The sequence below is a fragment of the Aspergillus costaricaensis genome (assembly GCF_003184835.1).
Source record: "Aspergillus costaricaensis CBS 115574 unplaced genomic scaffold BO79scaffold_12, whole genome shotgun sequence".
Lineage (NCBI taxonomy): Eukaryota > Fungi > Ascomycota > Eurotiomycetes > Eurotiales > Aspergillaceae > Aspergillus > Aspergillus costaricensis.
This window is the reverse complement of record NW_020291812.1, coordinates 929,043-955,307: the sequence shown is the minus strand read 5'-3', so window position 1 is coordinate 955,307 and position 26,265 is coordinate 929,043. Positions and strand designations below refer to the sequence as shown.

Sequence of the window (26,265 nt, the reverse complement as noted above, 5' to 3'; positions counted from 1 at the left end):
ATATACCCATTATCTACAAACCCCCTTTTCCGTGATTGCTTTGATATAATCAACTGGTATATATATTGGCAGCTCAGCAATAATCATCAATCCTCCCCGCCCCAACCAACTGCATCACCTTGCCCCCCTCCGCAAAAACCAACAGATCGTCCGACCCCTGCTCAAAAGCAGGCCAGGCAAAGTAAGTACCATTATTCGGATTCGCCGGCGCATTCCCAACAGCAAACCGCACCGGGCCCCGCGACGGATCCTCCACAAATGAAAGCCACAGTGCTTGCATAGCGTAACTCACGTCCCACTCATACTGCGTAGAAGAACCACCATACTCATAATGCGTACCGAAGAGTATAGGGAGCTCGGCGCTATGATACGCCCCAAACCAAGGCAGCGGTGAGATGTTGGTGAAATTGCCTGCGTATTGGTACCGGTAGGTGGTGAGGTTTGCTAGATTGCGGTTCTTGACTTCCTCTGCGACAGGACAGGCTATGATTGATTCGGTTATTTCGAAGAGTGTGGATTTGCTGGGTCCCGCTGGGGTGAATGATACAAAGCCGGCGCCTTCGTTGGTGTTGCTTCCTGTTATCAGGGGCTAATCAAGGGAAAGAATGATAGATTAGCTGGTGATTATTGCTAAAGGTATGGAGTTGCTTACAATCTTTGCGACCTTTCCTGCAATAGCACGCTCGGTCCAGTTTGCAAAAAAGGTCTTGTTGTCGACGGCTGGTGTGAACGAGATGGATGGCGAGCCGGAGTATGTCGAGAGAGCGGTTTGCAGTTTCCGAGCGGACACGTTTCGCATGCAGCTGAGTTCTTCAGTGGATGAGAGCCCGTTGCAGCCTACTAGACTGGCCAGGAAGGTGAAGTTGGTGTGTGCGTAGTCTTCGTTGTCAACTATATTTGGAGCACCGGAGTCGGCTATGAGAGCGGCGACAATGGGGTCTTCTGGATATCCGTATGAGTAGGCTGTTACGCTGGCTGCTCCGGCGGATTGACCCCATAGGGCGATCCGTGCGGGATCACCGCCGAAATTGGCGATGTTGGCTGCGACCCATTCGACTCTGCGGGTATGGTGGTTAGTTTGGGCTTTTTCTTGGTTTGATTGAAGTGGTGGACTTACGCCAATCTTTGGTCGAGTAAGCCGACGTTCGGCTCGGATAGCCCTTCGGCGTTCGGGAAGCCGAAGACGTTGACGCGATAGCTAGCAGGGCGTTAGACGATGAGCATGGGATTACTTGATGGGGCTGGCATTTACTTCATGATGACCACAATGTGAGACTGAGTCCGTTGCACCCATTTGTCGGGGATCTTGTACAGCGACGCTTCCCCGCCAGATGTGAACCCACCTCCGGGGATATAAAGCAGCACTGGTAGTGGACGCTGCTGGGATTGAATATTCTCAATACGGGGTGCCCAGATTGATAGGTACAGGCAGTCCTCTGAGTCTCCTCCGCTGATGAGAAATCCCGTTTCATAGGTGGTGTATATCGTGGAGCTATTGCTTGTCTGTTGGATACATGATGAGGGCAGTGCAGAGGCATTGACTGTACCATTAGGCTGTTTCTTCACGGGGCTACTAAAGCGGAGGTCACCAACTGGTGGCTCTGCAAACGGAACGCCAAGCCATTGTCGAACATCAGGGGCTGTCTGGTTGAAGAAGCCTTGTATAGGGCCGCTGGAGGTTTGGACTAGCAGTCCTTCCCCATTTGTGTCTCTTCTAGCTGAAGAAGTGGGAGCAGATACACAATGAGAGACGAGAAACGTCGCAATAATGCAGAGACGCGAAAGCATCTTGAAATTGATTATGAGTTGAGCGGTGGCTCATACTGGATGAGGGGCGAAATGAAGACTGCTTTATACCTTTCTATGAGGACCACGGTAGCCCCTCAGTTACGCGGCAAAGCGATTCGGCAGACGACAAAGACCCTAAGAAGGTTCGTGAAGAGGATAAATGATACAAAACCTCGCTTCTGCAGGCTAAGGAATAAGCCGCCAAATAGCTCCCCGGATGACCCCAGATTGCGGGGTCGAAAATGCCGAAGCCAGGCTGACTCTATAATTGGAGCATAAACATCTTGTAAATAACATGATCGAAGACTTCATGTTGCAGTTGATATGGTCTATAGCGGTTCTGTAGCAAGCATATCTCTATATGCAAGTAAGAACGATGGTAACGTTGAGGGGGTATCCATGGCTCGCCACCATTAACTTCGGGCTCGCACCGGCCCGTCTGCATTAAGTACCAAAGGACGGATACACGTTGAACTCAATGGATCCATGAAAAGCAAATACTTCCAATATAGCATCATGAATTCGCTTCGGTGAACCCCTGCTTGGACCCTGCTGGTGGGATGCGGAGGGGAACTGGGATGTGCGTGTGCGGGGTAAATCTGGGGTAAACTTTCCCCCAACCGAGGCAGGGAACTGATGAAAATTGCCGCCTTGGACTCGGTTGAACATTCAACCTCCGGACATAGTCATCAGCGTTTAGAGGCTCCGAGGGGTATTCGATAACTCAGATGCACAGTTGAGCCCTACCGGCTGTCCATTGAAGCTTGAGTGAGCTAGTGAGTGAGCGAGGGTTTGCTTTGATACAAGAGGCTTACGCATGGTCATAATGCGCCATCGCACATTAGTATGATAAGCCTCCTGGTCTATAGCACAAATATCAGGCTTACTTTAATGGAGGGCCTGAGACCACTGAGATTCTGCCTCAATAAGCACGTATGGAAATGTCGAGCATGGACACAATATGGCTTGGGAAGTGTTCAAGAGAGTGTTCGCAAGCGGGACCTTGCCGCTAATAATCCTCAGCGATGATCAGGTTCAGTCACCCCGATTGATCCTGCCTGTACCAGTGATCTTATAGTCGGCAAAGACAAGACCCTTCAGTGGGTAAGTGTTTCGCGATGCGGTCTAACAAAACAGACGAAAATGGCTGCCTGACCTGGAAGACCTCAGGCACCACACCCTGGCTTAACCTTCCTGATTGGGATAAGCACAACTGCTCCGCGGCACCCCATATCCCAGAACCAAGCTTTACTGAATCGGGATTCCCCGCCTCAGGGAGTGTCATCCGGGTTGCCTGATTGGGAAGACCGCCCATTTCCCAATCTCATAACAAAGAAGACCTTGCTGGAAAAAAGCCGGTTGTGTCGGCGAATTTCCCGATTTTGGTTAATCATCGGTTAGACCAAGCAAACTGAGGGGGCTGTAGCCTTTTCTTGCTAGCAGCCATCTCAATGAGTTGCTGCAAGTTTGGCGGATTGTCGAAGCTTGGTTGTCGACACAAGCCGAAGTTGAACATATTAGGGAAGCTGTAGCAATTAGTGTTGTGCTCTGGAACTTTTAGAGAGTGCCTTTCAGCTCAGTTCATTCTTCATCCAGTCAATGGGCTTGTGGTGATCGTAGGTGTGCAGTATTAAGGTTGTGTAATCACCCAGCAACCGCAGCGCTGCACAGCGCATTGCTACATAGTGTTGCTTATGAGAACTGATAAGACCGCTCATACAACAGTGAACCTTGCACAGTTATGTGTTGCGCTGCATTATGGCAGATTCTACTCCCGACACCGCATCATCATTGTCGATCAACGCTTTCACTTCGCGCATAAAATTACCCATGTTCGACAGTAAAATGGGAAAAGGGGCTTTGCCGTGCCACTATTGCCGTCCATCGTCGGCATTCACATATTCAAGGAACATTAGACTTAAATAAGGTGCGTTTAGGAGAGGAGGATTCTGAAGGAAAAGATCAATAGGGTCTTCCGGAAGGAAATATTCAAAACCTTGTAGAAAGTACCCGAGAAACATGACCGCCAGGGCAGATTCTTATGATTTTAAGGAATAAATTCTGCATCCTACTCTTCTCTATACATAAACCTCGGAGACAAAGTTAACACAGACAGTTCTTTTATCATGTTCGTCAAGTAAAGAACTTTCTACTACATGTTGAAGACCGGCCTTCATACTGAGCAAAGGGCAGAGTATGAGAAAAGACCAAGACGGCAGAATCTCGGACTTGGTGTCACTAATTTGGTCTTACTTCTGGGACTAGCACGGCCGAGAAGGGTATAGGACGTCTGACTTGGACATGCAATGAGGTAAACAGCATTGCATGAAGGGGAGAGGGGCGGCGCTCAAAGATTTATCCACGGTGGTGCATGCCGCTGCACACTATCTCGGATTACATTGCAGTCGTACTTCTATAGTGTCAATTAGTGGTTGCGTCCTGCATAGTGCTCATGGTCTGACACTGAGTACATTAGTCCTCTTTCAAGACAACTAGACACCCTCGGTCTGAATGCGCTCGGAGGAATTGCGATGGGAGTGGGTAAAACTGGTTCAGCCCACAGGGAAGCAAAATTACCGCCATCCCACGCCCAAAGCCTCAGCATTGAGCTTGTCTGGTATTTTCGAGACCGGCTAAAACAGTCTTGGCGTTTTTGAACTGGCTTTTTGAGTCCGGGTGATGGAGGGCCTCACCATGCACGATGACATTCTACCGGAACCTTATGTTCGGGACTGGCTATGGCGACAATGAGAAAAATGGGATACTACACATGACCTTAACTTTACAAGGGAGAGCTTGCTGACTCGAAAGTTTACACCGGACAAGATAAGCAATAACACGGACAGTTTATACGCCCTGTGAAATTGTGAAATAAGCAATTTCGCGGCACATCGGCAAAGTCAACTGGTTAGTTGGTGGGCGCGCGATTATTAAATGCCTCGGTGGCGTTGGGTCATTCGACGGTAGGGAAAGTGCCACGCCGACAACAAGCAAGCTAAGCATTTCCAGACTCCATTGGAAAATCTCCGGGACAAGAAGGAGATCAAAATCTGACTTCCCGATCGGACCACTCGACTTGCCTTGCGCTCCAGTTGCCCGGCTTGGCTGGTAGTAAATGCTTTTCCCACACTGGTGGGGAAAGTCCCGTGGAGTCACGCGGCCCCCCCAAATTCCAACATCAGCGCGCCATGACATCTTCCCTCCCATGGCCTGACCGCTCAGATGCCTTCCCAGCTCACCTCTCTCTGCTTTTTCTTTATGCTGTCTTCTTTCACTAGGCCCCCTCGGATGCATCGAGGACTACTTGTGACTGGGTAAGTCCTCTGCCAGACTCTACTAGTTTATGATTTCATCCCGCGTCCGGTGTAATAACCTTAGTATAGCCGCTTCCCAATCAGTCGCCCAAGTTGAGATTTCTTTCAGACTGGGGTGGTGGGCCTAGGGCTCGGACAACATCCGTTGCTCGCACCCCTCGGATAATGGATTCCAATTTCTAACACACAATACAGTCAGTAACGTGGGCCTGGCCTGTATCGAAGTGCCTGGACGCGGGGCTAAAGCCTGGGGTGCTTATTGCGGAGATAATAGGAACCACGGTTGGCGTGCCCCAGGACAAACTGGGGCTCTAATTGGTGGCCGGGTAGCGACTGGAGCTAGGCTAACAACCACCCCGGCTGTTGGAGAGTCGCCGCGCTAGCACCAAGACCAATCAGCGAGTGCTTTGCATAAGATCCAGCCATGTGGCGACTGGTGGGATATCAGACACGTTACAAAGCCGTACACCGTACGGCCCAGGTCAGCCCGAGCATACCACTACCCCGGTGAGAAGCTGTGGTATCTTTCTCTCTCGGCCCTGGTCCCCCGTGCGGAGTATTTCGTACTGACCAGGGGGTCCGCTATGTGACTCGCACATCGGCATCCGTCTTTTACTTGCATGCGGGCCCACGGCAGGCCTCTGGACGTCATCTTGACCAGCTCGGTCGGCAGCAGTCCGGTCTCCATTGACCGGAGAAGCGGATTGATCATCAGCCCATGTAGAGCCGACAGAAACCCCGCGACTGATTGCTTTCGGGCTAGCTGTTGGCCTGTTTCTTTTTCTATGAGCAAGCCCCCGGACTTGAAAATGGCTATTTCTCTCTCCCTCCATTCTCCTTTCCCCTATTTTACCTTCTGCTGCCTTTCCTGCGAAGCCAAAGTCCTTGTGGTACAGGCAATTCGGCACAATGCAGGGCCAAGCACTTCGTTATGCCCAGATCTTCTTAGTCGCTTGTCCCTCCTTTATCCTTTTCGGTTACAATCAGTCCGGTGTCGGAGGACTCGATGACTTCCCCTCCTGGGTGAGGGTATTCCCGGAGATTGACACAGTCAACACTACCGGGGCCCAAGAGTCTCACAATGCCACCGTTCAAGGAGCCGTGGTCGCGTCGTACACAATAGGAGCCCTTTTCGGGTCCCTGATCTGTACAATGATCGGTGACATGCTTGGACGTCGCCGATCGATCTTTTCTGGCGCACTCATTGCATTGATCGGTCAGATACTGGAATGCACCGCCTACTCTCTAGCTCAATTCGTCGTTGGCAGAGTGATTTTGGGTTTTGGTGTTGGCATGCTCAGTGCGACTGTACCTGTCTGGCAATCCGAGTGCGCGCCTGCCGCCCAGCGAGGACGGAACGTGGTGTTGACCGGCATGTTCATCGCGTTTGGTTTCGCTTTGACGCAATGGGTGAATTTCGGTTTCTACCACATGGAGAATTCGCCTGCCTCATGGAGAGCATCACTTGCCATCCCCGCCTTGTTTTCGTTCATAATCATGGGCAGCATCTTCTTCCTCCCAGAGTCGCCGCGTTGGCTCGTCATGAAGAACAAATCAGACGTAGCACAATTTACTTTGGCGTCTCTGAGGGGACAAGAAGTAGACTCGCTGGAGGTTGTCGCAGAGCTACGGGCTTACGAGCTTTCTCTGGAGGAATCCTCGAACAGCTCACTTAAGCTCCGAGACATTTTCACTATGGGAGAAGAGAAGCTGCTGTACAGGTTTATCCTATGTGTCACTCTCCAATTCTTCCAGCAAATGACTGGTGGAACTCTGATCTCGGTTTACATTCCTCTTATCTTCCAAACAGATCTTGGACTCGGTACCAGTCTGTCGAAGATTCTTGCGGCATGCGCGTTGACCTGGAAATTCCTGTGCTGTTTTGTGGGCTTTGCCATCATTGACCGCATGGGACGACGCACAGCGTTTATGGTCAGTGGCGGTGGCATGGGCATGTGCATGCTGGCATTGGCGGTCTCCAATTCCTTCTCCAATAACCATACCGCATCCATTATCTCCGCCCTGTTCATTTTTATTTACAACTTCTTCCTTCCGATCGGCTTCTTGGGCGCCAACTTCCTTTACCCAGCCGAGGTTGCTCCTGCGCGTCTTCGTGTCGCCATGCAAGCAATTTCGATTGCCAATCAATGGCTCTGGTATGGCTCTCACTCCTAATAATCCAACTACCTTCCAACTTATGCTAACTGTTTACTCCTTCAGGATGTTTGTCGTCGCAATGATCACGCCCGTCGCCATTGACAACATCGGCTATCGCTACTATATCGTCTACGCCATTATCGGTGGCATTATCCCTCCCGTCATCTACCTGTTCTACCCAGAAACAAAGGGCCGGTCCCTAGAAGAAGTTGACGAGATCTTCCGTGACGCTCCCACCATCTTCTCTGCGGTGTCGATGTCGAAGCACAAGCCCATGGGAGATAGGGCCATGGAGCGAGTCATGGAAGAGAAGGCAACTGTGGAAGAAATAGAGTAAAAGCATAGAAGGATAAACTGGAATGAACTTATGAGCGTTATGTGTCTTAGATAGACATAGATCTACACTGCCATGATACACGTCTGCTATATTTTATATATGGCTTTGGTAGCTACCTTGCTATTTGTGTATTACCACATCCATGATTTTCAAAGGTACCTCGGGACTCTGAAGAATATTCAATCAGCACCCAGGAAGCTGGTCCTATGTTATGAGCCCACAGGCGACAACCCAGTCCCGTGACGTATAGTCACATGTTGAATCCCTGTAACCAGATGCTCACCCGATATCATCAACTATGTTAACCCAACTACTTTTCATAGCAGGACAAATTACAAAAAGACAGACATAACTGTTTTCAATTCTAGATCCTGTCGGACTAATTCTATACAAAAGACAGTCAATCCCTATGATAGTGCTTCAACAGAATCATTGGCATCAGCGCAAGAATATTTGATCTCGCTTACAAGCGAATTTTCAGCCATTATTTAATTGAACATCGTCGATACCGGTGTTGGCACACCAACCATTTTGTGCACTGGAGCCCAGGGGCGTCTCAGACTCACTGTGAGGTTATTGATAGGTATCAATAGGGCCCTACTTTGGGATCAGCACAGTTAGAGTGCTGTGTACATCAACTCGATAAGCAGAGGTATTGGTGGTGATGAGCATACTATTCACAGGGTATGTGGTGTTCTCGATGACGATATTACCGCTCTTAGCACCATTTATAAGGTTGAAGGATGACTAGGGTGTCGTCGAAAGAAGCATTATCTTTGGCTACAGCCGAGCAATGCTTCGAGTGAAGCTAGTGAGAGCAGTTGGAAAGGCTGTTGTGAGTGCTCAACTGGAAATGTTGAGAAAGACTGGTATAATGGACATTAGTAAGACTAATAAAGATCTTTCAAGAGATCTGAGAACAGGTCAACTGCAGGCTTCTACATAGCGCATTGAACGCGAGACTGTCATGACTTACGCAACATAACAGAAATCTTCGGTCTCCTCTACACCGAGTCTGTTGGCACACACCTTTAGGCTTCAATATTGTTTGTGCATTAGTTTCATATACTGCCTTCTGCCCTACAGGATCCTGACTCTCCACAAGCTTGAGCTCTCACGAACACACTGCAGATCGTGCGGGGTCTGCAACTTATTGAATGCTCAATTGGTGGAAATGTGTTCATCCTATCTGCAGGGTCTCAGCTTACCCTGCATAAAAGTGGAGAAGTCCATCTACGCATGACAATATCGGGTTATTTCTGAAGTCCTGAACTTCGCTGTGAGGATCTCATATTTACGATGTGGAGGGTATCGTGATCCACTTCATTCTCTCTTGGAACATCAATTTTATCAGTGAAATAAGACTCATGATACAACTTTGGCCAGGATGAGGCTTCCAGTGCTGCTGAAACTTGTGCTCGCTTTAGCAACCTTATGCCAGGCGTTTTCAGTATCAAACCACTCAAGTGGAGCTGTGACATGGGACGAATATAGCTTGATAGTCAATGGGGAGAGGGTTCTCATCAAGTATATGGATTGTGCGCGGTACAAATTCCACGAGTAGCTAACCACTTTCACTAGTGCTGCTGAGTTCCATTACCAGAGACTGCCCGTCCCTGAAATGTGGTTGGTGAGTCGGCACTATTCCTTTCATTTGGTCAGGTTCGAAGACTGAGGATTCGTCAATCCAGGATGTGCTGCAAAAGTTGAAAGCAAATGGCTTCAACACAATTAGGTTGGTGATTTGCTTCTCTACAGATTGGACATCCAATTAATCTCAGCTATAGTGTCTATTTCTTCTGGAGTTATCACTCTGCTTCCAGGGATGCATATGATTATGAAACCGGGGCACATAACATACAGCGTCTTTTTGATATGGCCAAACAGACAGGCCTATGGGTAATTGCCCGACCGGGTGCTTATGTCAACGTAAGCAGCCATTATCGCTCACAACCCGAGGTTACATGGAACAGACTGACTCATAGATCTCAAAAAGGCACAAACAAATGCGGGCGGTTTAGCTCTATGGGGCTCCGATGGCTCCATGGGAAAGCTGCGGACCTCAGATGAGGCCTATCATCAAGCTTGGCTTCCATATATGAGGAAGGTCGGACAAATCATTGCAGCGAGCCAGATCACAAAAGGTGGTGTATGTGTACAGCTGTTCTCTGGTGGCTAGAGTGTGGCATGCTGACCTGTAGCGCACAGCCCGTCATACTCTTCCAGGTAGAAAATGAGCTACGAGAGACCAGCCATAAACCCAACAATACTCTCGTTACGTATATGGAACAGCTTGAGTCAGGAATTAGGGATGTGGGAATAACGGTTCCTATGACTCACAACGAACAAAGCACGAGATATATATCCTGGTCAAGGAATTACGAGAACGTTGGTGGCGCAGTCGACATTTATGGCTTTGACGACTACCCTGCAGGATTCCTTGTCGGGAACAAATGTGATGGAGCGACTGGCTTCGATGTAGTTCGAACTTACTATCAGTGATTCATGAATTATGCATGGTCTGGTCTAATATACCTCGCTGAGTTTGAGGGCAGGCGTACTTTGACTTGGGGTGCACCGCAAAATTATGATGATGTGGGTGGTCACTCAGTCAAGCAGCAACAAATCACAGCTATACATCGTTTAGTTGAAAGCTAATAGTCACATAGTGTCGAAGCGAGCACAGTACTACCTTTGTGGACATCTACTACAAGAACAACATTGGCCAGCGCGTGACGCTACAGAGTATATACGAAGGCTATGGAGGGACCAACTGGGGCCACTGTGAGTGGAATGCTCTGTCGCTAACAACATTGCCAACTAATGATTGAACACTCTACAGCTGCTTGCCCGGTGGCATATACCAGCAATGACTATATGTAATCTCTCCTCATATTGAGTTGCTGAAGCTGTGGCTTACCATACGAACAGGACCCCCCTCCGAGAAACTCGCGAGCAATGGGCCAAGCTTTGGCAAACGAAGTTGATACAACTCTTCTCAGGATCAGCACCTGATTTGCTCAAGACGAATATGCATGGGAATGGGTCGGGTTACAGTGTTAGGATCTTATCCGGACCATTATATGCAACATACTAATAAGCTAGCAGCTCTCAACACCCGACGCTTATAGCTGGGTCCTGAAGAATCCAGATACCCAGGCAACATTCACTGTGCTGCAGCAGAATGAAACTCCATCAACCGCTACCATCACCTTTTCAGCCTACTTGAACACCAGCCTTGGCAATGTGACTGTTCCAGGTATCCAGCTTGAAGGGCGCCAGAGCAAGATTCTAGTTACCGACTATAAGTTTGGTAACCAAACTCTGCTGTATTCGTCAGCGGATGTACTCACGAATGGCGTCCTGCCCCACCACGACGTTCTAATATTGTATCTGTGGGAAGGACAGACAGGCGAGTTTGCTTTAAGAACGTCGAAGAACTTGACGTTCGAGGTATACGGCGCGTCTACCGTATCGTCCACGATTCATCATGGTTACCAGAAGATTAGGTACACACAGTCTACCGGTTCTACTGTCCTTCGTTTTTCAAATGGGGTCATTGTTCTATTGCTTGATCAACCTACAGCATGGCATATCTGGGCTCCGCCAACATCAAAATACCCTTCTCCTAAGCCAGACCAGAAGCTTTTCATTCTCGGTCCGTACCTAGTTAGGTTTGCATCAGTCAATAACGAAGTGCTTCAAGTGTCCGGAGACAACAACGGAACTATGACGTTGGAAAGTTTCATCGGCGACGTGCCCATCAAGGCAATTGAATGGAACGGCCAGCTACTCACAGCGAGCAAGACGCCCTATGGTTCCTACACAGCCCAAATACCTGGTACAGAAAACCGATCAGTAACACTTCCACCTTTGAATTACTGGCACACAGCAGAATCCCTCCCTGAAATCCAGCCAGATTTTTGACGACTCCAGGTGGACGGTCGCAAACAAGAATAGTACCCTCAGTCCTATAGCTCCTCTTACCCTGCCAGTCCTGTTTTCCGACTATGGTTACTACGCCGGTGCTAAAATATACCGTGGATACTTTGACGGCATCGAACACACCGCAGTCAACATTACCGCCTCTGGAGGCCTTGCGTTCGGATGGAACGCATGGCTAAACGGACATCTCATTGGGGGCCACGCTAGCGATCCCAATCTATCAGCCACGAATTTGACTCTAACGCTTCCAGTGTCCCATCTCAAGACGAGGAACAATGTCATCACAGTCTTAGTTGACTACCATGACCATGATGAAACTGATATCCCTAACGGTGCTGAGAATCCTAGGGGCATTCTCGGTGCGTATCTCCTTCCAGGAGGTACACGAACAGAAACCGGGTTCAGACTATGGAAGATTCAAGGTAATGCTGGTGGTTCGAAGAAGATTGACCCAGTCCGTGGACCCATGAATGAGGGTGGCCTCTATGCTGAACGACTAGGCTGGTTCCTCCCTGGCTTCCCGGCTTCAGATGACAAGGAGTTCAAGAGTACTTCCAGTCCGCTAGACGGCCTCTCAAGATCAGGTGTCCGCTTCTATGTCACAACATTCAATCTTGATATCGACAGTGATTTAGACGCACCAATTGGTGTTGCTCTCTCAGCGCCAAATGGCATCATAGCACGTGTAATGCTTTGGGTCAATGGAGTAAGTCTCAGGTCCAGTTTACATGGTATGAGCCGTTGATGTGCTAACATTAGTTTTCTCTGTAAAAGTATCAATACGGAAAATACGTCCCTCACATTGGCCCGCAGACGAAGTTTCCTATTCCTCCGGGAATCATCAACAACCGGGGTCAGAATACATTAGCCTTGAGTGTGTGGGCGCAAACAGATGCCGGTGTGAAGCTCGACACTGTACAGCTCTTCACCTACGGGTTGTATCAGACGGATTTTCAGTTTGATCGGGACTGGAGCTATTTGCAGCCGAGGTGGGAGGATAGAAGCATGTATTCTTAGATCCTTTAGAGGGTGATTTAGGCATTATGTTTGGATATTAATTCGCTATAGATACAGCTTCATACCCATACCTTACTATGGGCTGTGTAGTTCAGGCAGTGAACCTTCCATACTTAACATGGGTTATCTCTCTCCACCTACTTCATTGTCATCGCTCCTTCCATCCATTAACAGTCTCCCCGCAAAGAAACATTCCCAACAAAAGACAAACATCCTCAATACAATCCTTTCAATCTATTTATCCTGGTTGCATCCCTCCTCTGGCACGATCGTTCCAGCAAATCGAGCAAAAATCGTCATAATAAACCGCAACTCCAGAAGATCCCAGCTCGGCAGCGGCAGTTTAACCGGATCCGGAGTTGTTAGAGTGATCCAATCCCCAGATTTCAAATCCTTGAGTTCTTCTGATTCAAACCCAACCAATTTAACTGTGGTCCCCTTCCTGATGCGAGGGGGCTTGCTGAAGATACAGATTTTGTCGCTCCAGCAATGATCCTGCAAAGGTAAACAGAAAATTTGCACCTGAATTTCCCTGTGACACACCCTATGTTTTGGATGAGGTCGGAGCACAAAGTCCCCCCATTCCCAATACTTTCGCAGTACCGGACTCAAGGAGATATAATTCTGGATAGTCTCCTCCGCCTCATAATGTGGATGATTGGGAAACAATGGCAGCTTCCATCTCTGTACTGTCTCAAAATCCCACCATCCGAGAAGTCTTATCCAAAAAGAATAACTGAATTCTTGAAGTAGGTGGTCTGGACAGATATCGCAAAGCATAGAAGTTGACTGAGATGTAATAACACATTTGTCGGCGTCTCTTTCTCGGACTTTAGCCATAATAGTGGAGCAGAAATCATCGTCGCTGTCTGATTCTATGGTGGTGTTCATTTGATCGACTGAGCCAACATATTTATTTGCCATGGATAGCTCTCCAGTATTGGTCCACTCTTCCAGAAGGTCCATTTCATCAAAGGTTTTGGGACTCTTGTGACCCTCAGCCGCGCACGAATTTATATATTCCTCAAAGAATTCCATCTCGCAGACCAGTAATATAGCCCAGGTACAGCGTGGCACCTTCTCCTTCTCGTCATTGCCAGGCTCCTGGAAGGCTTCTTTGAGAAGGGCAAGACGTTTACTCGTCCGGAAAGTGAGACTGCTTTTGTTTTTTTGAAACAAATTCATAATGGAGATGTTTGTTTGGATCGGGATATTGACTTATTACAGCCTGTCAGTTTAGAACCATACCAGTGGTAAGCCAACTGTTGTGGTTTGTAGGGAGCTCCGGTGCACTCACCTGGCAACGCACTGGAACCAGGATAATATCAGAGTCTTCTCGCGGTGTAGATGGAGGAGAAAGAATAACAGGCGAAGTTGGAGATTGAATGATGCTGTTAAGTAATAACTTGATCTGTGAGCAGCAGCTATCGACTACCGACATATACAGAGGTCAGAAGAGTTTACACGGAGCCAAAGCAAGATATTCACTGTTTTTTTGAACATTCACCATAGTCAGGTCTCTCAACGCGCCTATTTTTTACAAGGTCGGTGACATTCACTTCCTCCCATGTCCACCCCACTATATATGTGGGATTGTATGAATTTGGGAGTCCGCGGGTATCTCCCGATACCAATGATGGGCTTATGGTCTTGTTTGATAATATGCCTGGGTCACTGATTACAGGCGTATATCCACTAGTATCTTCTTCATTTGTGGAAATCGCCTCAGATCTTGCATGTCTTGACATCGTCATATAGTGTACGTTCATACTTGTCGGAAATCTTGTGTTGTTCCTATTTTCTACTTTCTTCCCCCATAGCTCTCATTTTTAGTCAGTGTACGGCACTAACTCAAACATTTATCTCGTAGATAATATCATATAGTATTCAACCACTATTAAAGACTGGCCAATTAGATATAGATTTGAAAACAAGATGAGGAGCGCAATCTGACATGTAATCCTTCAACCAGGACATAGGCTCAGTATCCCAAGTACCGACTTTGCTTGTACATTCTCTTTACAATCAAAGGGTTGGTATCAAGAGCGTGGCAGCGCAGTGAGCACAACAAGTTCCAAAAGCGGTGTTACATGCCACTATCGAGGCTGGTGCTGTAGCACCGAGTGTAGCACCCCAAGTATAGCCTGCCGCTGAATAACAAGCCATTACCACAGCTGCGCAACCGGCCTGGCAGATTCCGTAGCCCAGTGGGCCGGCATAGGCATAGTCTGCAAGAATGAGGATGGTAGTAATAGCCAGATATAGGTTCTTCATGGTTTGGATATTGTATGGAGAGAGCAAGTGATTGGGTTAGGAGGGTGGTTTCTGCAAGGACCGAACTGCAAGCCCAAGCAGTATATTTAACTTCTGAAAAGGAGCGCCAGACCTAAGTAAAGATGATGTAACTACTCAAATCGTGTGGTTCTACCAAACTATATTTACGAAAGCCACATCGTTCTTTGGGCGGCGCTTCGGCAGTAGACCCAGGTAGCGCTGTCTCTGTAGCCCCCCAGTCAACTCTGAATTCCGCGCGTATAGAAGAGTGTTCATGAGAGTTTAGCTGAAATATATAAAATAGCATGTTGTTCCTAGCAGTATTAAAGTATAATAAGACAGAAGGACCCTAAATGAAGACAATAGTACATAAACAAGTTATATTTGATAGGGGTGGAGAATACGAGCTCCCAGAATCTTATCTCGAATACCTACACTCTATATCTCGGCAGAAAACCAGTTCCTGACCGCTCCATACACCGCTCAAGGCGGCAGAACCTAGTCGACCTCGATGAAAAAAGCCCGGATTTAAGCGGATTTAAGACTTTACAGTCCGCGAACAAGTGCTTGGAAAACTGTAAACTTTTTGACCGCTTTCTGCGAGGTGGCAGAAAATAGTCGGCGCTACTAAGTCCATACTAGTAACTACTGCGCTCTGCTTTTAGAAGGCTTAATCCAGAACATACATATATCGATGTGCTAAAGATCAATAATTATGTCGGATGTGATGCTCGTAGCCATTTGTCATTGGCCTTTTACAGTGTTTGAACGTGATAGCCTGTATCTTAAAAGTGAGATTGTTCTATGTGGATGATATTTCAGATTCTAAATATCGCGTCTTCAATTATTTTGGACGCTATCTGAGAATATCACTACGATAAATCACCTATAATCACGAAATAGTTGCTATTACTGAAACCTCTAGTAATCACAATTGTTTATCTCGAGTAGCTCTAGGAAGCAGGAATCTAAGCATCTTTATGACTTTATTCTAGCAAATAGACCGAGAATGTATCGCTTCAAAGACATTGCAAAACAACGCCCACTTTGAAGACTGCCGCATCCGAAATCGCTTACTGACTCCGCGGGTGCATCTTGAGAGAATGGTTTCTCAATCTGCATGGTATCCTTTTCGACATCTTCAAGGAAATCATCCTTCTCGTCCTGTTCCCCCTTATGGGCCGCAGCACTGCGTGATGGTACAGCATGTATTTCTGGATGGTCGCTCCTAGGTTTTCGAATACTCTGCTGAAATTCGAAGAAATCTTCAGGATCATAGGTCTCCTTCAGCTGCCGGAGGCTTTCGTAGTTGGTATCGTAATATGCATCCCACCAGCCAGTTAATGTATTGTCGATGAAGTTCACATACGCCGCTTTCCCTCCAATGGCATATTTCGTTAGCTCATCCCGGAGTCTTTGGACTTCTGCAATCATTTCATTCTCCTTCTCTTCCTCGTTCCAGCTTGCTTTCATCGAAAATGCATACTCCCCGGTGCGCCATGGAAAGGCTGTTTCGTCCGGCTTCTTTTGGCTTGTTTGTTCCCCAATATGATCCCAAAGAACGTGACACCTCCCATTTTCGCTTTCAAGCTCATGCTCCTTTCTTAATATCATCCAATCGGTGATGAGATTGATGATGTGTTCTGTCATTCTACCCTTTTCAATGATAACAGAGGAGTAGTGTTGATGGACTTGGGAATGGTTGGCAAACGCCTCACCTCCAACTTCCCAGTCATAGAATCTCATCTCCTTGAGTGTGTTCACATCAGGTTCGCCACGCAGAACCTTGGCCAACTCGCTGTTACAGTCTTTCTTTCCACCGTTGTACATGATCGTTATCTCTGCCCAAAGCCTTTTCTCCTTCGTTTTGCGGTCTCTCCTGTATCGCCAAAGCGCGTCGCCGCATAGCGCTGGCGGCAGAGGGGTTTCATCCCAGTTTTTCATGGTTTCCATAAACTTCTTCCTTGACTCTGTCTTCGACTGACCATCCTAATGTACCACAAGTCACCATTCCTTCGGGATGATTGAGCGTATGGACCTTCAGGAAGAACCCGGTTGCGACGCCAAAATTACCGCCCCCTCCGCCACGAAGTGCCCAGAAGAGATCTGGATGATTCTCTGCGCTCACGATATCCAGTTCTCCATTCGCTTTGACGATCTCTATCGCTTCGATGCTGTCGATGCCCAGCCCGTACGAGCGGGAAAATGAGCTTATACCACCACCAAGTAAGAAACCACTCACGCCGACGGTTGGACACTGGCCACCCACGACGACAAGACGAGGATCTCTATCATGCAGCTCTTTGTATACGTCCCTCCACAGCGCACCACCAGACACGTAGATTATGTCATGATTAGGTTGGATGACTACTTTGTTCAACATTCGCATATCAAGAACGATACCATTGTCGTTCAAACAGTGCGCAGCGTTCGAGTGTTCACCACTTCGGATGGTCAACTTCAACCCCTCTTAAACGCAGAATCGGACTGTTGCCACGACATCCCATGCCGTTACTGCATGCACAACAGCAGCAGGGCTTTTCAGACGGTAGCGGAGATTTCGAACCGAGACTGAGTATCTGTAGCCCTGCGACCTTGGAAACAGCACCGAGCCTCGGTGTAGCCTTGACAAAAGGGGCACGATTTTTCTCCGAGCTTCATCTGCTTCTTTTTGGGCAGCGTCGACTTCAAGCAGTGCAATATCCACTTGATGCTGGATTTCGGGGTCTTTCCATCGAGGAGGGGTTCCGATATCCCCCATATTGATTGCTCTTCTATGCGTGTCTCGGGCTGCAGGTCTCGAACGGGAAAGTGGAGGTCACAAATTCTTCGAAATCTGACTAAATAGTAACGTCCTGAGATGCGTAATCTTCGATGACTTTGATGTTTCTCTCTTAAGAATGAGTAGGAAAGATGGGAGGCCCATTTTTAAAGAACAAACAAAGATCAACGAGTACACCTTCTTTATATATCTCTTAGATGTTGCCGTGGACAGCGGGGAGCATAGGGTGATAATGTTCGATCCGATCCTCCATGGAATCAGTGACCCTTGCTAATTCACATAGACTCAATGAGGAAAGGTAAATAACGAAACCAGTGGCTCATGCGTTGCCATGAGATTTGACTTCTTCTCAAGGGCTCCTCATCATCCCACTCTGCATGGTGTGCTGTTAAGAGACACGGCTACGTGTAAAGCGTTCATGTTTTCTATACTGCGTGTTTTCCGTACGCGGCCTCCGCTCGTCCGCTTCCTAGGACGTTCTATCGGGTCTGTATCGGTAAGTGGCCTGTAAGACTCCCTAGTTATCTTCGTCATAGTTTGCCATACCCAGTCAGAGTTTTCAATCACTTGTACCGAATATGGTAAGTTAACTCCAGCGTTGCGTGCAGGATGGTGTCAAGAGCTATGTTCGGGATCTTGATTTTTCGTTATACTGCCATTGAAGCAAAGGGGGCGTATGATGTAAATGCTGAAAAGCCTACCATGGCGCTAGATGAGGTAGTTCAGGGCGGCCTTTGAGGTGTCTCGTACAAGACTCGACTCTGGCCTATCAGTCGCAATATTAGCACATCCAGCTAGCGATGAGATGGTCATTCACTTCCCGCTTGGCCGTAGAGGGGTGCATATGGCCCGATCATGCAGTAGCGCTGCCATACCATCGACGATGATATGCTTCATCATAACCCGTTTTGGTATCTTGCAGGAGACCCTGCAACTGGTAGCCCGGCATTGAAGAGAATCACAGGGCAAATCTCATACTTGCTTTGAGCTATTCAAGAGCCACTGAGGCAGCGTTATCTCTATCCGATCAACTGTGACGAAGATCGAGAGGGACTGAAGCTTCACGCTAGCTGCTCCATCGCCACGAACCGCTGCGATCACGACCCTAATGGTTCGGGAGAGTACTTCCTCTACCAATGCTCTCTCGATAGCTGCTTGCAGATCTCTAGTGCCTTGATATATCTGGGCTAGCTTTACGTCATAGCGTTCTATAACATGCCATTCGAGTACACAAGAGGATAATGCGAGTGATGAATTGCTCACCAGTATTTGCCGCGTTCTCAAGGCAGGACAACTTGCCCCTCAGTGTAGTCATTGCCGACTCTGTGATAAATGGTACCCCAAAAGAATTATTCGGGAAGCACATGATTTCCATGCAGTTGGCATCGCGCAGATACGTTCCTTATTTTTTCAGCCCACCATCTCACTGTGGCTGTCAGTGCTTCACGGACTGGTATATGCAATCTAGAAGCCTTCCCCTTGTATATCTCCGCACAAGAATCGCTTTCTGAGCGCAATACCTCGCGGCCTGGGTACTGTAAGCGGGGATCTTGTATTGTGGGTTTTCGCATACGCCAGGCTTGCATGATTCATTCGGGCAAAGAGTTTATCTAAAGGCCACACTGCCGACTCCACGTGTTTGTGTGCATAGTTTTGCTTAGCTGCAAATTCTGCAGGCAGCGCCCGTTCCCGCGCAGAACCTTCCTGTTTAGGAAGGTTCTGCAGGATCAAGAACACTTTTTCGGTCTATCTAGTTTCCCAGCTTGGACTGAGCAAGATTCACGTGGTGGCCGACGAGGTCGATCTTCTCTCAGACAATACCGAGTTTATTTGGTCAAGTGACTTCGAAGCTACGATGGTGTTTTCCATAGCGATGTTCCGGATTCGCTGCTGGCGAAGGCAAGGTTATAGGGTCTTGAGTTTGGTCCGTTGCATGGGTCCGCGAGAGACTATATACTGATCGCTATTGACGAAGAAAGGAAAAGAAGGAAAAAAACAAAAAAAAAGGAAAAGGAAAAAAGGAAAAAAGGAAAGGTCTTTGTTGAAATATTAATCTGGAAAGCAACCAGGAAGCTACCCACCCCAGTGAAAAAGGAGCCTAGTGAATTTAAAAGATTGGTTGCAATAATGATATCGGCTTACGGGAAATGATGATTTAGTTGCTTACGACATAGTAGGGCGCAGCTTTATCCTTATATATTCCAGCGGAGGGCAAACTGGGTGACTTGAGCCACAATGCTTCTAATAATGCGTAAGGTAATGAACGCTTCTGCTCGTGGTGTGAGGGGACGGACATACCTCTTGTTCTATTTAAAACATTAATCGATAACTGTACCCCTTGTCTATACTGACGTTAGAATAGTCTGGGAAGACTATAGTCGAGGATGCTCTATATCCCTTGAGCAGATGGGGAATGACAGCCGCGAAGCTGCCAAAACTCGGCCCTTTGCGCTTTGTAACTTGACTCTAGACAAATCATGATTCACTCTTACCCAACTTCGAATAACCGCCCTGCATCGCCAGCCAACAAAAGCATCCCTGTCCGGTGAGTTGGCTTTGATCGGTCTGATATTGATCCGACTCGCAGCCTCGTGTTACCCCGCTCCGAAGTATCAGTCCATAGCGGCATCTTTCAAATTCCAGATGGTTGCCATCCCGCGCTGTGTCAAGATACAAGATCGCCTTAATATCGATAAGATGAGGTTATACTGTGCACTTTTTGTGCTGCTGGCTGTTAGCGTATATAGTGCCGACGTTGAAGGTAAGTGCTCCCAACATCTTTTCACATCTTTGTCACTAATATGAGGACGTACTGCACAAGCGCTCTCAACCGCCGCTCTCAATCATGACGGATATGATCAATTCCTAACTCCTCAAAACAACTTCAATGGCTGGGTAAATCCTGAAGATCTCAAGCCCATGCCACAATGCATAGTGCAGCAAGACCAGTCCACCTGGCTCGATACTATGACGAAATGTACTGCCAAACGGTGCACTTCCCATTTCGGCTTCATTTGCACCCATCACCAATGGTTGACTCATCTCGGCTGTCTCAGCGTTGCATTCTCCCCAGATGTTATTGCAAGGTATCTCCCCTACTGTGGCAGATCGATACTCGCCAAAGCGCAATTGTATTCATGGATTCGTGACATCACGGGTAGAGAGTGGCTTGTCGAGGTCGGCGACACGAATGAGCTCCAGAACCTTTCCCCTGCCTCACTAGCCGAGGGGTACTCAACTGTGGACGTTCTCAATGCGGCGCCAGGATGCCTTACCAGCTCAGTCTGTTCATTTTCAAGGGAGCCTTTCCAGCAGGTAATGGCTTCCTGTGGCTTTACAAGCGCAAGTCATCACACAGGAAATGCTGCTCGGCCCTGGGAATATAACGAGCCCGTGCGATCCATGATCGCTCTTGATTCAGAGACAGTTGGCTATGACCTTGTCCAGCAGCACATAAAGGATGGCTACTACTTTGACAAGGGTTGCTTCTGCAGCGCCTTCGCTGTAGATTTGAAAGAAGAGCCTTGTTCGGATTCAGAACGATTGGACTGGACGAAACAGCGCCTGTGGCTCAATGCAACCTGTGGAACAAAGTCCTTACCCGATAACTGGGTGGATGCACTTATGACCACACAATTCGCGTTTATTGCGCTCGAGGATTGGAGCTGGCCCAAGTGTGTCATGGATATGCCGAAGAAGGTTACTGATCTTACAGATCAATGTGCAGCCGATGCGTGTAAGCTCGATTCTAGCGGATACTGCCAAGTCACACGTGCAGTTGACAGGAAATGCTTTTGCCAACATATCAGCTATGGTTCATGTGAGGGTTCGTGCCAAATATTCGAAACCCGAATAGACTATATCAGATGGCTTCACGATCTTTGTGGTGGTATTGAGGACTGGCACGGTCTACCAAATGACTGGCGTCAGCTATCTGCGCCCACCTTGATCGAGATGATTCCATGGCAATGGGCTCTCAAGCCCTTCATGGCACCAGATATTACCCCTATTACTCAGCATGGAGACATAAAAGCAACCGAAGCATGCCCCTCCAATCGGTGGAAATTTGGAAGCTTTGCTATTGTGAACATAGCTACTTTCTGCGCATTGCTTCTCTGTCAGAGGAAACGCATGCTTCAAAGCAAAAACATCAATTCAGTAGAACACTCTCAGCCGATTTATTGGGCTTTCAAGGGCATTCTCCTTGCCACTGTCCAGATCTTTGCCAACTTGTTCAGTTCTGTGCTGGTCCAGAAAGTTCCGGGCTATGAAAAGGTTCCTATAATCCAACTGCTGCTTCTTTGGTGTTCAATGCCTCGCCTTTCATGGCTGGCGATGTCCTTACTCGGTCTACAACAATTTGGGCCAAAGAGCCTGTCTGCGGCTGCATCTCTATTATTTGCGGAAATACTCCTTCAGTTCCTATCTGCATATTACTTACTCATAACAGTTTATTATGGCTATGAACACAACTTCTACCTCGGCACTGTAAAAATATGGGTACCTGCAAAAGTTATGTACGCCGGAGCACTTATGTGGCTATTAACCGTTATCATGGCATTTGCTGTATCAATTCGTGCGATGCGCAAGATGGAAAAGTCTCGTGGATTGGTTCTCACGTCTCTGGATATTTCCGAAGAAGGGATGCCGCCAATAATAGAATATCACAACATACGAACGGGAAGGATGTTTCATCCCGCGACCGGAAGGCTAAGGGCCCCGGAAGAAGCACCATTAATAAGGGATCAAAGTAATCGCACAAGCTATGACCCTCTCCTCGTCAACCCTCGCCTGATCTCGCTACCCCACAGGCCACGGCTTGCGGAATTGTATGCGGCTACTACCATTTTCTTGCTTCTTCTTTGGATTGCACAATTGCTCTTCTGGGGTGGATATATCGGGCTGAGTTCTGAACAGTACGTATTTCCCGCATGCGCAATGTCAAATGTTGTCCATATCGACTAACAAGCTGTGTTCAGATTCTGCCCCCCAATACTTGGGGTCCTCACAGCTGTGTGGATGACTTCCTCGCTGGTGGGCACTATTCTTGCTTTTTCTTAGGTTTTCTTATTTGAATGAAGTAATTTGTCTTTCTCTCTTCAGCTTCAAGCAGCCTACATATAAGATAAGAAAATGTTCAAACCGGATTTTCATGCTACGTAAGCATGATGAGACCCTCCGGGGTCAAGTGAAGGGCTTCCCAACTCTAGGAGAACGGTGTCGACTGCTGTTTCTGTACTAACGAGCTACCAGATGTCGAACCATTGACTTTGTTTCTCCCACTCGTTTCGATTTATGATTTCGTCCACGTAGACCCTCTGTAGATTTCAATAGTACAGACTTCCTATATTGGGAGGCGGGACTCACCTTCATAAGCCTGCGAGAATATGCATCTCCAATAATCTTCCAATGAGAGCCTTCCTGTCTCATTACAAAGCATCCAGGGCTTCCAGAAAGAATGCAGAGATAGTCACCAGCCTGAGTGTTTGGCACGCCCATTCCAATCAATCCATTGGCTGTTGTGAAAAACCGGCGGTTCAATGAGCGGCCCATGTTATTCAGGTATCTTGGAGAAAATTGCTCCCTGCCACTTGCTGACGCTGATTTGCACCAATCAACAAACTCCTGGTACTCTGAGGCGAGGGTCTCGTCAGCGTCAAGGTCGAGGCAAAGCCCATTTATACCGCAGATAAATGTCAACTTCAGGTCATCTTGGGCTACCGAATTACCGTGCTTGTGACACAGCTTGTTGGTCTGCTTCACACACCGCAGAATGAGAGGTGCCAGCCTTTTGCCGTTCCAGAGAGTTTCTGAGGACAACACTTCACTGGTATAGGCTACATGGGTGACAATTAATCCTTTAACACTCAGCACCAATGGGTCGTTCAATGACCTCGTCTGGAATGGCCAGTCCGGATTCTCAAATACCTGAGTGTTCAGGCAGGACCCATAAGCACTATCAGTACCCGCATGCAACTTCAAGACCCACGAGGGTTATCTCTGGGACGTTACAGTCCCTCTTGATAGGCACAAAATCCTTCGAAGATGCTCACTTAGTCGTACTAAAGCTCCTCTTTTGGTGGGCTTCTCGACCCACCATGCGAGAAAGTGCAGTATCTGCAGACCCCCATCCTCCTCGAACGCAAGCCGGAGCGCATGCGCATATACCGTAACGGCCGGGATCGTATAATCAGGTACTATGCGATCGGCAACTTGCGGGTTCGATAAGCCAAGTACGCTATAGACTCGATCTCGTGGGTCTTTGCAACGCTTCCCTCGCAGTCGCCGGATCTGTCTGCTGAGGTGCACGCCGATGGGACGACGCATGCAGGAAGCGTTTTCGATACCGTCAATGTAATTACCATCATAGTACTTTTGGTAACACCTGTGCACCATCCAATGCGCAGCCTGTATAAGAATTTGTGCAGCAATGGTGTGCTGGCCAATGTAGCAAGTGGCCATTCGGGCCAATGCCACCTCCTGCACCACCCACAGTCGGGTGAACCAGGGGAACGAGTATAAAGCCTGCAGCGCCTTCCAGTCGCAATCTTCTGGTAAAGGGGCATCTGAGTATCTGTACGATGATCGGTCGGGGCCATATACATGCAAATCTAGTCCTCTAAGTTATTGGTCTCCTCTAGGCAATGATCATATACGCAATGGGCCGAGGCAATGGCGCTGATGGTGACGTCCGAATCCAGATACCCAACCAAACCCGCACTTCGCGCGCATGCGAATAGATATCTTTCATGATGGTAACCTGGTGACCTTTTTCAACCGCGTCCTGCTGGTTCATGCAGATTGCATCAATCCAAACATGTTCATTGGTTCCAACTCGTGCTAAATTGTGCAGAGTGGATGCAGCGCTCTTTGGCACTTTCGCCTCTCTGCCGTCAATCTTGACAATCTCTTTATCCGTACTCGTGCCCCAGCAGTATGATATCGCAATATACGGCTTAGGTACTTCTGCATCCAATGACGTATGCTCTAGTAAACACTCCAGAGGGCCATTCCCACCATCGCTGCCCGGTCTGGCATTAACACGCAAGAGGCGAATTTCGCGGTGCGTTTTGGACAGCTGGCGATAGACGATTGTTTGTGCCATGGTTGCACTGTCGTATTAATGGTAAGCAGGTATATATCAGAATATAGTTTGTTCTTAATTCGTCTAGATTACTTAGTAAGAGGAGCTGAGCTTTAGTCTTACTGACATTGAAAAGGGTGCCCCGCGCGGAGTCCAGGGTTATATTGAAGGATACCCGAAATGAAGCAAACGGGAAGACTCACATACAATTCAGAAAGGAAAGAGCAAGGCGCTAAATACCACGACCATTTGACATGACTGGGGATGACTACAAGGGGCTGCTTCTCAGCTCGCCGCAGAAGTTCTATTCCTCCTTTCTACTAGTGTTCGGGGACCTGGAAACATCGCTGATTGGTTTACAATGGAGCTTAGGGATACGGGATGCCGTGCAGCGAACGAGAGCAGCGTGTGTACGTGGAATCTGAACCACTCAAACCCCCCTCCCACTATGTTGAATATTCTGTTTCAAAGACGACCTTTACTCCTGTAGACCAATTGGAAGGTGACACGGCACACATACGTAGAAGATCAAGGTAATCTTCCAGCAGCCTTGCGCAAGCATCATGGTACGCCCCGTCCCGTGGCGGGAATATAGGGGCTACTAAATATAAATAGTCTACTGAATTAACTTAGTCCTGCCAGCTAAAATCCTATATAATTCTAGTATATATATTATTTATTATTATATATAAATAGCATTGGGCCTTATGAGAAAAAATAGTTTTTCTTTTAATTCTCTCTGTAATTAAATTTTATTTATCTTAATTATATCCTGGATAAAGATTTTCTATAATTAAATAATATAAATAAGTTAAAGAAGCTGGTAATTCTTTTCTTTAGTATTTCTGATAAACTTATACAAGTAGTTTTAGCTATATATTTCTTTTTCAGGCTAGATAATTCTTTATCTTAAGCTGATAAATAATATTACTTGTATAAATTAATTCTATATACATAGATACAGGCCTGACAGATTATGAATCAAGTACTGATTAAATTTTCTAGAATATACTTCTAAAGCATGCGGGGTCACCCACTTGATTAAATAGATAATAATAATAAGTATTTGCTCTATGGTTATTACCGCAAGCAGATAACACTGCGGGTGGTAAGCCTGGACCAAGAAGTTATGGACCGTGATATTTCAATTAGCATGTATGGTCTGCCGTCGAGGTTAGAAATTAGAAAACTTGGATAAGAAGTAGCCGAATAAGAGACACTTTGTGGGGGTTGAAAGACGACTATAAGTTGTTCAGAGAACTCGACCCCGGGGGGAATATCTGAGTGTAGGTAATCTACTCTTACGGTTCACTACCTTGGTGATCATCCTTGCTATTTTGCTTCTGCTTGGTTCAGATCAGAGTCTAGGGCAAACCTGGTTAGCATCGCTCTCGTTCACCGCATTTGGTCATCCCCACATCTCCGCAGAAAGAAATATTACTCGTCCAGTAAATAGTTACGCGATAAGCATCATTTGAAAATCATGACTATACGCTTTATTAGTTAACAAACTATACCTTTAATGTTATCCAAGAGCATCACGTGGCAGGCAGACAAGCGGCGGCCC

General features: G+C 47.5%; 8 protein-coding genes across 8 annotated transcripts; 3 read left to right on the top strand and 5 right to left on the bottom strand.

Moving 5' to 3' along the window:
• Positions 1–73: 73 nt before the first annotated feature.
• On the bottom strand, positions 74–1,788 carry BO79DRAFT_263753 (chlorogenic acid esterase precursor; the record flags this gene model as incomplete). The annotated part of the gene is made up of 4 exons (XM_025686709.1): positions 74–589; positions 653–1,058; positions 1,118–1,198; positions 1,253–1,788. 4 exons carry the CDS (start codon positions 1,786–1,788, stop codon positions 74–76), a joined length of 1,539 nt encoding a protein of 512 aa, XP_025540891.1.
• A 4,152-nt stretch (positions 1,789–5,940) lies between these two features.
• BO79DRAFT_244894 (sugar transporter) lies at positions 5,941–7,682 on the top strand. Its single transcript, XM_025685424.1, has 2 exons — positions 5,941–7,258; positions 7,323–7,682. The coding sequence occupies exons 1-2, from the start codon at positions 6,012–6,014 to the stop codon at positions 7,594–7,596; spliced, it is 1,521 nt and encodes a 506-aa protein (XP_025540890.1). The 5' UTR covers positions 5,941–6,011; the 3' UTR covers positions 7,597–7,682.
• A 1,301-nt stretch (positions 7,683–8,983) lies between these two features.
• BO79DRAFT_263745 (glycoside hydrolase family 35 protein) lies at positions 8,984–12,558 on the top strand (the record flags this gene model as incomplete). Its single annotated transcript, XM_025686708.1, has 13 exons — positions 8,984–9,123; positions 9,178–9,226; positions 9,288–9,331; positions 9,384–9,525; positions 9,593–9,745; positions 9,805–10,094; positions 10,152–10,191; positions 10,266–10,380; positions 10,439–10,475; positions 10,528–10,654; positions 10,705–11,454; positions 11,516–12,247; positions 12,316–12,558. The coding sequence occupies 13 exons, from the start codon at positions 8,984–8,986 to the stop codon at positions 12,556–12,558; spliced, it is 2,862 nt and encodes a 953-aa protein (XP_025540889.1).
• A 234-nt stretch (positions 12,559–12,792) lies between these two features.
• BO79DRAFT_144904 (uncharacterized protein) lies at positions 12,793–13,743 on the bottom strand (the record flags this gene model as incomplete). Its single annotated transcript, XM_025678404.1, has 1 exon — positions 12,793–13,743. The coding sequence occupies one exon, from the start codon at positions 13,741–13,743 to the stop codon at positions 12,793–12,795; it is 951 nt and encodes a 316-aa protein (XP_025540888.1).
• Positions 13,744–14,583: 840 nt separating this feature from the next.
• BO79DRAFT_227606 (uncharacterized protein) lies at positions 14,584–14,832 on the bottom strand (the record flags this gene model as incomplete). Its single annotated transcript, XM_025683886.1, has 1 exon — positions 14,584–14,832. One exon carries the CDS (start codon positions 14,830–14,832, stop codon positions 14,584–14,586), a length of 249 nt encoding a protein of 82 aa, XP_025540887.1.
• Positions 14,833–15,810: 978 nt separating this feature from the next.
• BO79DRAFT_227605 (FAD-dependent oxidoreductase) lies at positions 15,811–17,593 on the bottom strand (the record flags this gene model as incomplete). Its single annotated transcript, XM_025683885.1, has 3 exons — positions 15,811–16,742; positions 16,831–17,301; positions 17,380–17,593. The coding sequence occupies 3 exons, from the start codon at positions 17,591–17,593 to the stop codon at positions 15,811–15,813; spliced, it is 1,617 nt and encodes a 538-aa protein (XP_025540886.1).
• Positions 17,594–20,478: 2,885 nt separating this feature from the next.
• BO79DRAFT_193436 (uncharacterized protein) lies at positions 20,479–22,787 on the top strand. The gene is made up of 2 exons (XM_025680977.1): positions 20,479–22,530; positions 22,594–22,787. Exons 1-2 carry the CDS (start codon positions 20,534–20,536, stop codon positions 22,673–22,675), a joined length of 2,079 nt encoding a protein of 692 aa, XP_025540885.1. The 5' UTR covers positions 20,479–20,533; the 3' UTR covers positions 22,676–22,787.
• Positions 22,788–22,860: 73 nt separating this feature from the next.
• On the bottom strand, positions 22,861–24,719 carry BO79DRAFT_254135 (HET-domain-containing protein; the record flags this gene model as incomplete). Its single annotated transcript, XM_025686040.1, has 4 exons — positions 22,861–22,932; positions 22,982–23,542; positions 23,678–24,188; positions 24,271–24,719. The coding sequence occupies 4 exons, from the start codon at positions 24,717–24,719 to the stop codon at positions 22,861–22,863; spliced, it is 1,593 nt and encodes a 530-aa protein (XP_025540884.1).
• Positions 24,720–26,265: the final 1,546 nt, after the last annotated feature.